The sequence below is a fragment of the Miniopterus schreibersii genome (genome assembly GCF_964146895.1).
Source record: "Miniopterus schreibersii genome assembly, chromosome: 5".
Classification (NCBI taxonomy): Eukaryota; Metazoa; Chordata; class Mammalia; order Chiroptera; family Miniopteridae; genus Miniopterus; species Miniopterus schreibersii.
Window position 1 is genome coordinate 89,358,661 of NC_138106.1, and position 12,476 is coordinate 89,371,136.

Sequence of the window (12,476 nt, forward strand, 5' to 3'; positions counted from 1 at the left end):
AAAGTTTACTTTTCTTTCTTAGACTTCCTTTCCTTGACCTTCACATAACCACATACTCTCTGTACCTTCTTAGTCTCTTCCTCCACTTTTTCTTAAATATTGATGTTTCTTAAGGTTCTGTCCTGGGTCCTGAGTGATCTTATCCAGTGACTTTAATTACTGTGTCTGTACTCCCAAGTTTATCTTTCCGGTAAATATGTCTCTCTAGAGCTCCCTATATATCTAAGTGCCTGCTCAGTGTCTCCTTTGGATACCACAGATACGTTTCAGGCTTAACATGTCAGAACTGAACTCCTCTGCCTCAAAACTGCCTGCCTTCCGTCTTGCCTATTTCAGTGAATGACATCACCATGGAAATAGCTGCTTAACCCAGAAGTCCAAGAGTAATTTGGAATTCTTCCTGTTCTTCATTTCTCTTTATCCAGTCTCTTAAAAATCCTTCATGTCCATTGACTTATTTTCATCTTTACTGCTGCTGTCTCAGCCTAGGCCACCATAACCTATGACTTAGATTACGTTAACAGCTTTACCTTGTCCCTTTCCCAACATTCTATTGTAACCACATTAAACATTATGGCTGTTTAATTTTCTGTCTCCCCACTAGAGTTTCTCTTTTGTTACATCCCAAGAACTTGTCACATAGTTACAAATATTATCATTTGTTCAGTCTAAGAGGGAAGGGGAGAAAAGAGGACAGAGTGGCTTTCATTGGCGAAATTATAAATGAGTTGATATCTTCAGAGCTTTTATTATATAGAAGAGGTTGTAAAAGAGGCAAAATATGAAGAAAAGTTTATCACAGAAATAGAATTTCACAGGGCACAATAACAGGGCTGTAGAAATGTACATGAAGCAGAGCCTCCTAGCCTGTATGCCATGCGGCACGCTCATGTGCCGCAGTGAAACTGGACCGCACTGGGATGCTTCTGTTTAAATGAGTTCCCCGACTCCAAAACTCACGTTCTTCTAGTAAGCCTGATTGCCGTAAAAGTGAGGTGATTTTGCCAACTGTTGCCATTAATGTTAGTAAGCTTTTATTTTAAATGTTTTATGAGGAAACCTAAAGATATACATTACAATTTTATAATTATTTGTATCTAATATTTTTAGAGATCATGTTAATAATGTACTTCTTGTTTGATATTATTAAATGTATATACAAGGTGGGGTATACAAGGTGGGGCAAAGGTAGGTGTACAGTTGTTCGTATGTAAAATAATATAATAATAAATAATAATACAAGAATAAACTGTTTTGCATACTCACAACTGTATAATGAAAGTTTAATGGTATACTTTTGAACTTGTTCCAAGAATGAATTTGCTATATACTAGTGATAAGAAAGGAATTACTTGCCCTGATTGGGTGTCCTCCCAGGCACCTAAAGGTTGCTGGTTCAATTCCTGGTCAGGACACATGCCCAGGTGGGTTTCAGGCTCAATCCCTGGTAGGGGGTGTGCAGGACGCAGCTGATTGATGTTATGCTCTCACATCAGTATTTCTCTCTCCTCCGTTCCTCTTTCTCTAAAAATCAGTAAACTATTTTTTAAGAAAGAGAAAAAGAAAGGAATTACTTTATAATAAGTATTTGTAATCTTCTGTCAGTTTTATACCATTATAATGTTCTCAATGTAAGAAATGTTGAAATCTGTGAAGAATTTTTGTGAGTTTATTTGAGCCAAACTGTCGACAATTGCTGGGAAGCAAAACCTCAGAGGCTTGAGATATAATGCTCTGGAGAATGGCAGTTTTGCACCTTATGTTAATTCTGTGTGGATGAAAACGGGCCACATGCTCACCTGACTAGCTCAGGGAAGGCCTGAGAAACTTGAGAGACCTAAAGTAACCACATAGGATGGTCTGAAATTAAAGCTTTTTAACTAAAATCAGTGTATGGCAGGCAGTCATGTCCTAGGCTGGCATCTTCCCTGACAAAGGTAAAATCTTTACCCTAACTGAGCCTGTCTGTTGGCCTTTTGCATCTACAATAATACATGTTTGGAATAGCAAAGTAATTTTCCTTTTTCTGGACCCCTCAAAGCACAGGCACCGCACTGCAGAGACCATACATCCCCTCATTGTTAGAGTTAATTGTTGACTGTTAACTACACTGCACCCACCTGAGTAAGTGTGTGTCCATCATTTTCCTTTTTATCCAGTCCCAGAGGTCCCCCCAGTTTGCTTTCTCCTGCCTCCCTATCTATCACCAGTGGATTTCATGTAACCCATTTATGGCTCCTCTTTTGATTGTAATGTATAAAATAAGGGGCAATGCTGCTATTCTCCAGAGCATTTTCTCAATCCATTGAGATTTTACTTTCGGGCATGTGTCCACAGTTTGGCTCAAATAAACTCACAAAAATTCTTCACAGGTTTGTTTAATGTTTTTTACGTTGACCATGTTCTACTTCTATAGTCCAAAAAAAACTCAATTCTTTGCATAAGTAAAAAACAAACAATACTTGGACTCATTTTTTATCAATTAAGTTATTTCAAAACTTGTATTGTTTTGAACCTTGAAATTGATGAATTAGCATTTTAGTTATAAAAGCATCTAAATAACAGTTTACTTTATATAAAGTTATTTACTTTTCCCCAGAAAGTTTAAGATATTTTCCCCCTTATCATTTAAGGTCAGCAAAGGAGGCAGAAGACAAAATTAAAAAGGCAATAGAAAAAGGAGAGACCCTTCCTACAGAGGCCAGATTTGATTCCAACTGCATTACGCCAGGTAAAGAGATTTAAAATGTAAATTTTTCTTTTCTAGCCTTTATGTATTTTGTCTTTAGGATTCCATTTGCTTTAGCTTTTCATTTGTGTTTCTTCATGAGATGGTTTGATTGCCTTGGTCATAGGTGCTCCTATGAAGACCCACTGTAGGGATTAACAGATGTTAATGAGAGCAGCTCTAGACTGGAGTCTTCCAGGTGCACAGAATTTCAGACCTAAAAGCAACTTACAAGATTTGCCTTACTGCCTCCATTTATTTGTATGGAAACTCACTGGGTGAGGTTGTGGCTCATCCATGTTCACGTTGCTAGCTTGTCTTCCAAATAAGAAATCTGTTCTCATTCAGAGTGCTTACTACGCTACACCTGAAAGGCAGTGAAGACATCTGGCTTTAGGATAAATGAATTTATCAGTATTATAAGTTTAATTTATATGCAGCAACATACTCTGTACTTCCTGGAGCTTTGCCTAACATTATATTCCTTTACTTTGAAAAAAACCCTTAAAATCTTACTTTCTCATGAATTCTTTACTAACTCTGATAATCACACATTGCTTGATTTCATAACCAGTTTTATCCTGATTGTGGTTTAAGACACTTTTGCTTTGGCTATTGACCATCTGGGCTTTTCATAAAATATAGCCATGTAGACTTAGTTTCCAGATTAACAGTAGTAATAATAATAGTTGCCTTTGTTGTTGCTATTAGCTGTCTGATTGAAGTGCATGCCTTACAAAAAAACTTCAGAATCCAGCAGAGGAAATAGAAGTTTGAGGTTTGTTACAAAGTTGAAACCCTGCCCTTTTTGAAAGACTTTGAAGCATAGTCCTGATGAGGCAGTAGTGACATTCCTTGACTTTCCCTGTGTGACATTAACTTCACTCAAGGGTAACCAGTGAAATGAGAAACAGTTGTGATACTTGTTAGGGAACGGTACAACGTAACTGGCTTTACTAGATAAGGAAGAAGCTTTTGACCTCCTCTGGAGATCTATACCCAGCTACTCCCTGGACACCAACATCCAATTTCATGTCACTGGGAGCTCACTGTTTTTATGTCTCTCTCGGATTAAACTTTTTAAAACTTTTTATTTATAGGGACTGAATTCATGGCCAGATTACATGAACACCTGAAGTATTTTGTAAATATGAAAATTTCTACGGACAAGTCATGGCAAGGAGTTACCATCTATTTCTCAGGCCATGAGGTTATTACCTTTTTTTTATTAAAAGAATTTTAAAATTTTAATTTCTAATGCATGTCATATTACCAAAATTTTGAAAACATTATATTTAGACTCCTGGAGAAGGAGAACATAAAATCATGGAATTTATCAGATCCGAGAAAGCAAAGCCAGATCATGATCCAAACACCAGACACTGTCTCTATGGTTTAGATGCTGACTTGGTAAGTATAATATTTGTTGTTGTTATAACCTTATGCCATTGTAGTTATATATCTGAGAAACTTAATCTTTATGTAAGAAGCTTTCTGGCTCTGGAAACAAATATTGGAGACACAATAGTGATGGCCAGTTCTGCCATTACAAAAACAATTGGAAGATGAGCTCTTTTGCCATATGTTATGATCAACAGGTCTTTCTATAGTTAGTGTTCACACCTGACTGACACTAATGCTATGAAGGGCCTGCTGAGGTCAGGGTAGAGGGCCCTTTTGACTCTTATGGTTAATACATAACTTTTAATACCACCTGATTTGATAACTGCATGACCCAAGTAACTTGACTAGACTTCTTTTAACTTTTTATTGTGGAAAATTTCAAACATAAACAAAAGTAGAGAAGATAGTATACTGAACCTGCTTGTCTCCTTTATTTACCTTAAATAATTTTCAGCTCCTATCCCTTCCCATCTGTCTCCTTCCTCCTACTTCTCTGGATTCTTGAAGCATATCTCAGACCTTGTATCATTTAATCTATAACTCTTCCATAATGCTTCTCTAAAAAACCACAATGCCATTATCTCACATAAAATTAACAATCACTGTTTAATATGTAAATAACCGTTTAGTATTCTCATTTCCCCAGTTGCTTCACAAATGTTTCGTTTTGTTTTGTTTGAATTAGTGCTGAAATAAAATAAACAATATACATTGTTTAATATGCTTTGGGGATTAGAATACTAAGTGAGAAAATTAAATGAAAATGCCCTTTTCCAGTTTTGTCTGAGTTTTCATTTACTAGAGGTATCCTGGCCTCCAGAAGACACCTATTTTCTGCTATTGGAAAAGCTGCTGCCTTTAATTTCGTACCCATTCTCCCCTGGCAAGTGAAAGGTGTGAAAACCAAGAGAAGGTTTTAGGGATTTTTTTTGGGGGGGTTGGGTAGAGTGAGTGTCTAAGGTCATGTGAGTGTAAACAGTTTTTTTCTTAGAAAAGTATATTTTAACCCATTCATAACCTATAAATGGATCATATTTTGATATTCCTATATTTAATGTGCTAACAAATTGTTTCATTTTCTTTAATCATATTCTTCTCTATATAGAAATATTTTTTATTTAATTGCTTTTGTGAACCTGATACTATAAAAAGTGAGAGAATAAAAACATGTCTTAATCTTTTTTCAACAGATCATGCTTGGATTAACAAGCCACGAGGCACATTTCTCTCTTTTAAGAGAAGAGGTTCGGTTTGGTGGAAAAAAGACACAGAGGTATATCATACTGCGTATATGTTGGAAGAAAAAAGCAGAAATTAAATTAAGAATAGTAATCCCTAAACAGATATGTAATCTGTAAATATTTTTTCCCATTCTGTGGGTTGCCTTTTCTCTGTTGATAGCCATTTGATACACAAAATTTTTAATTGTGATGCAGTCCAATCTATTTTTTTTGTTTCCTGTACCTTTAGTGAAATGTCCATGAAATCATTGACAAATCCAATGTCCTAAAGCTTTTTCCCATTTTATTCTAAGAGTTTTATAGCTTTAGCTCTTATATTTAGGTCTTTGATCCATGTTAAATTACTTTTATATATGGTATAAGGTAAAGGTCCAACTTCAGATTCTTTTGCATGTGGATATCCAGTTTTCCCACCACCACTTGTTGAAAAGATGATCTTTTCCCCACTGAACGGTCTGGGCACTCTAGTTGAAAGTCACTTGACCATATATATATGCAAGGGTTTATTTCTGTTCTCAGTAGTCTATTCCATTGGTCTGTATGCCTGTCTATGCCCTACAGCATTTTGATCACTGTGGCTTTATATTAAGTTTTGAAATCAGGAAGGGTGAGACTTCCAACTTTGTTGTTCTTCTTTAGGATTATTTTGGCTGTTTGGGAGTCTCCTGAGATTAACAATTTTTAGGATGGATTTTTTTTTTTTTTTTTTTTGTAAAAAGATCCTTGGAATTTTATTAAGGATGGCTTTGAATCTGTTGATCCTTTTGGATAGTATTTCTGTCTTGATATTAAGCCTTCCAATGCATTGTTTATTATTTAACAAAAAAAAAATACTCCCCCCAAAAAATACAGCCACCATGCTGTACATTTCATCCCCAGGACTTATTTAACCTATAACTTGAATTTGTACCTTTTAACCACCTTCATTTTGCCCTCCTCACCCCACCTCTGCGCACCATCAGTCTGTTCTCTTTATCTCTAAATTCGTTTTTTGTCTCTGGTTTTTTTCTTTTGCTTCCTTGATCAAGTTTATTACCTAGTGTTTTATTCTTTTGGGCAGTATTGTAAGTATAATTGTTAATTTCCTTCTTGGTTTCTTTGTTGTTGGTGTGTGAAAACACGACTGATTTTTGTATGTTGATCTGCAGCTATGCTAAAAAAATTTTTTTTCATTAGTAGTTTTTTTGTGGATTCTGTGGGACTTTTTATATATAGAATTATGCCATCTGTTTATAGAGATAGTTTTCTTTTTTCCAATTTGGATGCCTTTTATTTGTTTTCTTGCCTACATGCCTTGGCTAGGACTCCCAGAATAATGTTGAATAGCTGTAGTGAACACGGGCATCTTGTCTTGTTCATGATCTTAGAAAGAAAGCTTTCACACCATTGAGTATGATGTTAGCTGTGAGTTTTTTATAAATCCCCTTTACATATTGGGAAAGTTTCTTTCTAGCCCTACTTTGCTGACTTCTTTTATCATGAGAGGGTATTGAATTTTGACAGAATTTTTTCTGCTAAATGTTTGTGTGGTGTTTTTCCTTTTTACTGTGATGTATTACATCAACTTTTTTCTTACGTTGAACCATCTTTGCATACCTGGGATAAGTCCCACTTGCTGTTGGTATATAATTCTTTTAATATGCTATTGTTAACTTGTATTCTTACTTGTAGTTAAACTTGGAGTATAGGCTAACAGCCAGGAATATAGGCCCCTATACCAAGCCGGAGAAAGAGAAGTGATAGTGCCACACTGTTGAAGCCTTGGACTGTACTGAGTAGATATAAAAGCATATACCCACTTATCTCTGTGCTGTCTGCTGGTGGACAGCCTTAAGTGGGCCAGACCCCATGGTTTATATCTATTATGTATTATTTAGGCTTTCTTAATTCTGGGTCCTTCCATTGAAAGCATAATATAAACCAATTATTTTGAACTTTATGCTATATGTATTATAATTATAATTATATTTTTATCTTTACCCTGAAACTTTCACATAAATTACATGCTTTGAGTACAAGAATTAATTATCTTCTCACTATAAGTTTTATTTTAAGTCTTGTAATATTTTTAAACTTCAACCTTAAAAATATAATTAACTACAAATATATATTAAATAACTAACTCTGTGTTGATCATCTGATTAATTACAGAGTATGTGCACCAGAAGAAACCACATTTCACCTCCTACATTTGTCTTTGATGAGAGAGTATATTGACTATGAGTTTTCAGTGTTAAAAGTAAGTATGACTATAGCTGTGGACCAAAGATGTACATGCAGAAATTGGATTTGACTATTTTCTCCATTTTACTGTAGGAGAGGATCTCATTTAAATATGATATTGAAAGGATAATAGATGATTGGATTTTGATGGGGTTTCTTGTTGGCAATGATTTTATCCCTCACCTACCTCATTTACATATCAATCATGATGCACTGCCCCTTCTTTATGGAACATACATTACCATCCTGCCAGAACTTGGGGGTAAGCAAAGTTTAATATTCATTTGCTTCTGCTTTAACTTAGCACTCAACTAACTCTAAAATTGTGACTCAGTTCATTAGGTTATAGCATACACAACTAAACTAGGAAAAATTGGGGGCTGCTTTTCATCTAAGGCTCCAAGCTTTGAGGTTATAGTTTTCAATAGTTCATAAACAAAGAAATGAACAGAATTATGCAGCCTCATTTATTAATACCTAACTTATCTCTGCCTTTAATTGTTTAAGAAACTCAGTGGAAGTTATTGGTTTCACTTAGCTTCTTTAATATTTAAGCATAGGAATTCAGTTTTTCTGAACGGGTAAGGCATCAGAGTAATATGAGGGAAAGATTTTTCAGTTAAAATAGGAAATTCACAAGCAGTAGTGATGCTGAATAAAGCAACAGAGGAGCAGGACATTAGTCCTTTTCTTAAGATAACATTATCAGATGAACAATTGGATATATTCTGCAACATATTTAACTGTTACCATGTGTTGGAAATGTGGGAGGATTATTATTATGTGAGCCTGGAATTTTTTATATTTTGCTTCGGTTGTTACTTATTGTATATTGTAGTAACAGCAAATTCATAGAAACTAGAACCAGTTATAGAGTCCAACACTGAGTGTTTTTCTTTTATTAGTAGAATATCAACATTCAACATTTTATAAAAAGAATTTTGTCGAATTGTTTAGGAAAAAGTGTCAGCTTTTAGTGCAAACTTAGATTTTGTTCCTTTTAGGTTATATTAATGAAAGTGGCCATCTCAACTTACCTCGATTTGAGAAATACCTTGTGAAATTATCAGATGTAAGTAACCAGAAGCTTTTGTTTTCTTGTCCCAGGGTAGCTATAAATGGTCAGTAAGCAATTACATAATACATGAAGAAAATGTTTTTGTAATTTTATTCCTATTGATCATTCCGTATAAATAATTTTACCTAAATTCTTTTTATTTGCTTTTTATTTTTAATTTTCAAAGTAGTTGATGAGGTCCCCATGTGCATAAAAAAGTAACGTTCTCTGAATTTCTATGCCCCGGAAGTAGTCTGTGTTAAAAGTTTGGTTTGTATTCTTCCAGACGTACTTAAATGATTTTCAGATGAATTTAAATATTTCTGTACAGTTTGATCGGGAGCACTTCAGTGAAGTTTTTGTGGACCTCAAGTGGTTTGAAAGCAAAGTAGGAAACAAGTACCTCAATGAAGCAGCAGGAGTTGCAGCGGAAGAAGCCAGGAGCTACAGGGAAAAGAGAAAACCAAAGGTGCTCATTCCTTAGGTGTCCTTTCATGGTTTAGCCATAGAGGCAAAGCTGACATCCCTGATCCTCATTTTCTTCCGTATTACTAGGGGGTTGTTTCATTTCCTTTTCATTTCCTCTCTGTGGACATTTGAAAAGTTTTGGAGTCTCTTTCTCGATCATTTTTTTCTCTGGCCTGTCATTTAAACTGATCTTTAAAATCATGTTCTTATGTTTAGCCTTGATGAAGAACATTGGTTTCCTTTGTTCTTCTAGTCTTTTCAAAGTGTAGAAAACACTTCTAATTATAAGAGCCCTGAAAATTAGTTATCTTTTTAAAATGTGGATATTTATACCATTTAATGGTATGAGACATTAACTAGATCAGTGGTTTTTCTGTAGAAATAATTTGTATATAAAATCATGCATATGATACAGCGATAGGCCAGGTTAAGAGTGATGAATAGCACAGTATCTCCTAAATGTTAGGTGCTCAATAAATAAATAATAGAATTAGTTAGAATATGCTGGTACCTTGTAAAACATCTGTAATAGGTCTAAAGAATGTCTTATTTGTGTCAATTTGGAAAATAAACCTCTTCTGAACTTTTCCTCAGCTTATCTATAATTATTGGGTTATTGTCAAATTGATGAGCTTCCTGTACTCTCCTTGCTGTATTGGTTCTAATTAGGACTCTTGCTCCAGGAAGGGCAACTACCTTGATTTTTCTCTAGGAAAGTCCTTTTAATTGCTTAGGTTTTTCTTAATGGAACTTAGAAGCAGTCAGTCTGCATTCTGCTTTGTAGATTTTTCTCTTAAGGAAACAGCCTCTGCAACTTTTGGGGGAACCTGGACGCACAAAACTTACATAGCAGTCATTAATTCCTGGCCCTGTCCAACTCACCTCAGTCCTTAAACTTCACAGATCTTCCAGTCATATATGGTTAACATTAGAGACACTGGTAAAATGAGAGGTGCTGGAGGAACAGCCACAGCACAGGAAGTTGACAGAGGCCCACTTTACCTGAAGAAAAGGAAATGCTGGGGATAAGGGAATGGGGACAACTAATGAGACACTGGCAGTAGGTAGGCAGTCAGAAAATAAAGGAAAGAAAAGATGAAGTCACAGGAGAGGAAAAAGATATGAAGGATGTGATGAGATGGAAGAACTATAGAAAAGCAAGTGAGTTGCACAGAAGAAAAATTTAGAAGTGTGGGGTAGGTAATGGAGTCATAAGAATGATGGAATCCAGAGATACAGAAAAGGTGATATTTGTAATCATTGGATTCCATCATAATCAAATATACTGTGTTAATAGTAGCCCAGAATTTGACACATAAAAATGGTAAAAGTGATAAATTATAGAAGGATTTTATATAGATTATATATTTTTCTCCAAGTCAATGAAATGTTCTTGGAAGTGTTTATTCTTGGAACACATATATAATTAAATGTATTTCCCTTTTATATTTATGACAATTAATTACATATTTTTGAGATGCCTGAAGGTTAAGTTTTGTATATAAACATTTATAGCTTTAGAAAACAAGTAATATAAAACCAAAAACATTTATACAGTATTTGAGAATTATTTTTAAAATACAGTTTTACAGTGTGTCATTTAAGGATCATTCATTTATTTTTAGTATTTTTAAAATCTCCCTGTGAAATATCTCATTTTGAAATTTATCTTGTCATTGGTTTTATATTGATTTATGATTTTTATAGGGCCAGGAAAACTCCATATGTTGGGCTGCTTTAGATAAAAATAGAGAAGAAGCGGTAACTTCTAAGGGTGAGTACAAACTATGTATTTTGATATGTTACATTTTGGACAGAATGGTGGTTATATTTTTTACTAATTCAGCAATATTGGGTGGAGGAGATATATCTGATAATTTATCTGCTTTGATACGTATTTATCAAAGGTTTAGGTGAAAAAGTAGAATATTCATAATTGTCAGCCACTATGTTTTTGGCTTTTTTCCAGACAATTTAGAAGATGAGACTGAAGATGATGACCTATTTGAAACCGAGTTTCGACAATATAAAAGAACATATTACATGACAAAGATGGGAGTTGACATAGTGTCTGAGTATGTTTTTCCAGTGCTTATTTTACTTTAAAGTAGAAAAAATCAGATTTTGCATCCTTCATAAAACAGCATAATTTTGATAAGGTAGTGGGAAAGAAAGATTTTTGGGCTTCATAAATTTTTCTTCATCTTTCAACTAATATGGTTTTGGAGAACGCAATATTAGCTGACATGTTCAATTCCTGTGATAAAAATTGCCAAATAGAAAATGGTTCACAGCACGCTTACCTCTGTGGCCACCTGGCTCAACCCTAGGTGAATACTTACTCCAAAAGTTTCCTCAGAACTGGATCTCTTGGATAGTGGCTTTCACACTGTTAAACTGCAGCCCACAGTATTAATTACATTGGGTCGTATTTTTTTACTTTAATTAACAGACACTTATAAAGTGCTTACCAAGTGCCATGCACTATTTAAAGCATTTAAAAAATATTAACTCATTTAATTCTCACAACAATTCTTTAAGATAAGTAGAATTATTATTATTTTACAATAGAGGGTATTAAGGAACAGTGATTTGCTCAAATTTGAACATAGGCAGTCTGGCATCAGAACTTAGGCTCTTAACCACTAGAGGAGGCAGCTTCTCTGTTAGTAGTAAAATAAGAGTTTCATGAAATGCTATATACCCTTATTTTTGTTCAGTGTACCTAGATATTTTCTATACTATTATTTTTACTATTGCTTTTTGTTGTTTTTTTAATGTAATAAAGCACTAAGTATTAGATCTTTTCTAGAGTCTCCCCAGGGATAAACCCAAATTTTCAGATATTGCTCTGTATACTTTCAGACCGTCTTCTAATCTAGACAGTCTTTCTGAAATGTCTATATTCATACTGACCTCTAGTAACAAGAGATACAAGAATTCTAGCACAGTTCACCAGCTCATTTGAAGGTTTGCCAGCTGGCGTTAGCTAGCATGTAGGACTTTTGAGACTTAAGAAATAAAATATTTATGATAGTTATGCTTTTAATCCTATATTCTTTAGTTCTTATTTCCTTGATTACAGTTATATAGAACTATATAGTACTTAGAGTTGGCACTAAACGCTTAATTTAATAGGTGACTAGTCTTTGGTTTTATTTTCCTTCGTTTTATAGATTAAAATGCTAACTTATGAAAATGAGATACCATTTGTTTGCCTAGCAAATAAATCTTTTTAAATTGTTGTATTCATTACTGGTTCAGGGTCGTGGTAGAGTTCTTCCCTTAGTTACTGATGATGATATAAATTGGTAAAATTATTTTGGGAAGCACATATCTAGAAGCCTTTAAAATA

The 12,476-nt window shown here is 34.4% G+C and overlaps 1 protein-coding gene across 5 annotated transcripts in view; it reads left to right on the plus strand.

Moving 5' to 3' along the window:
- Window positions 1-12,476, plus strand: part of XRN1 (5'-3' exoribonuclease 1) — a 126,321-nt gene that overhangs the window by 21,705 nt on the left and 92,140 nt on the right. For all 5 annotated transcript variants that reach the window (XR_013998917.1, XM_081138903.1, XM_081138905.1 and 2 more), the window contains exons 3-12: window positions 2,634-2,731; window positions 3,829-3,938; window positions 4,028-4,138; window positions 5,323-5,405; window positions 7,525-7,612; window positions 7,690-7,858; window positions 8,601-8,668; window positions 8,985-9,122; window positions 10,829-10,895; window positions 11,091-11,196. Coding sequence is in view for 4 of the 5 variants with exons in the window: in XM_081138903.1 (XP_080995029.1) it covers window positions 2,634-2,731; window positions 3,829-3,938; window positions 4,028-4,138; window positions 5,323-5,405; window positions 7,525-7,612; window positions 7,690-7,858; window positions 8,601-8,668; window positions 8,985-9,122; window positions 10,829-10,895; window positions 11,091-11,196 (1,038 nt within the window). In the remaining variant the exon portion in view is untranslated. The remainder of the gene's footprint in view (window positions 1-2,633; window positions 2,732-3,828; window positions 3,939-4,027; window positions 4,139-5,322; window positions 5,406-7,524; window positions 7,613-7,689; window positions 7,859-8,600; window positions 8,669-8,984; window positions 9,123-10,828; window positions 10,896-11,090; window positions 11,197-12,476) is intronic.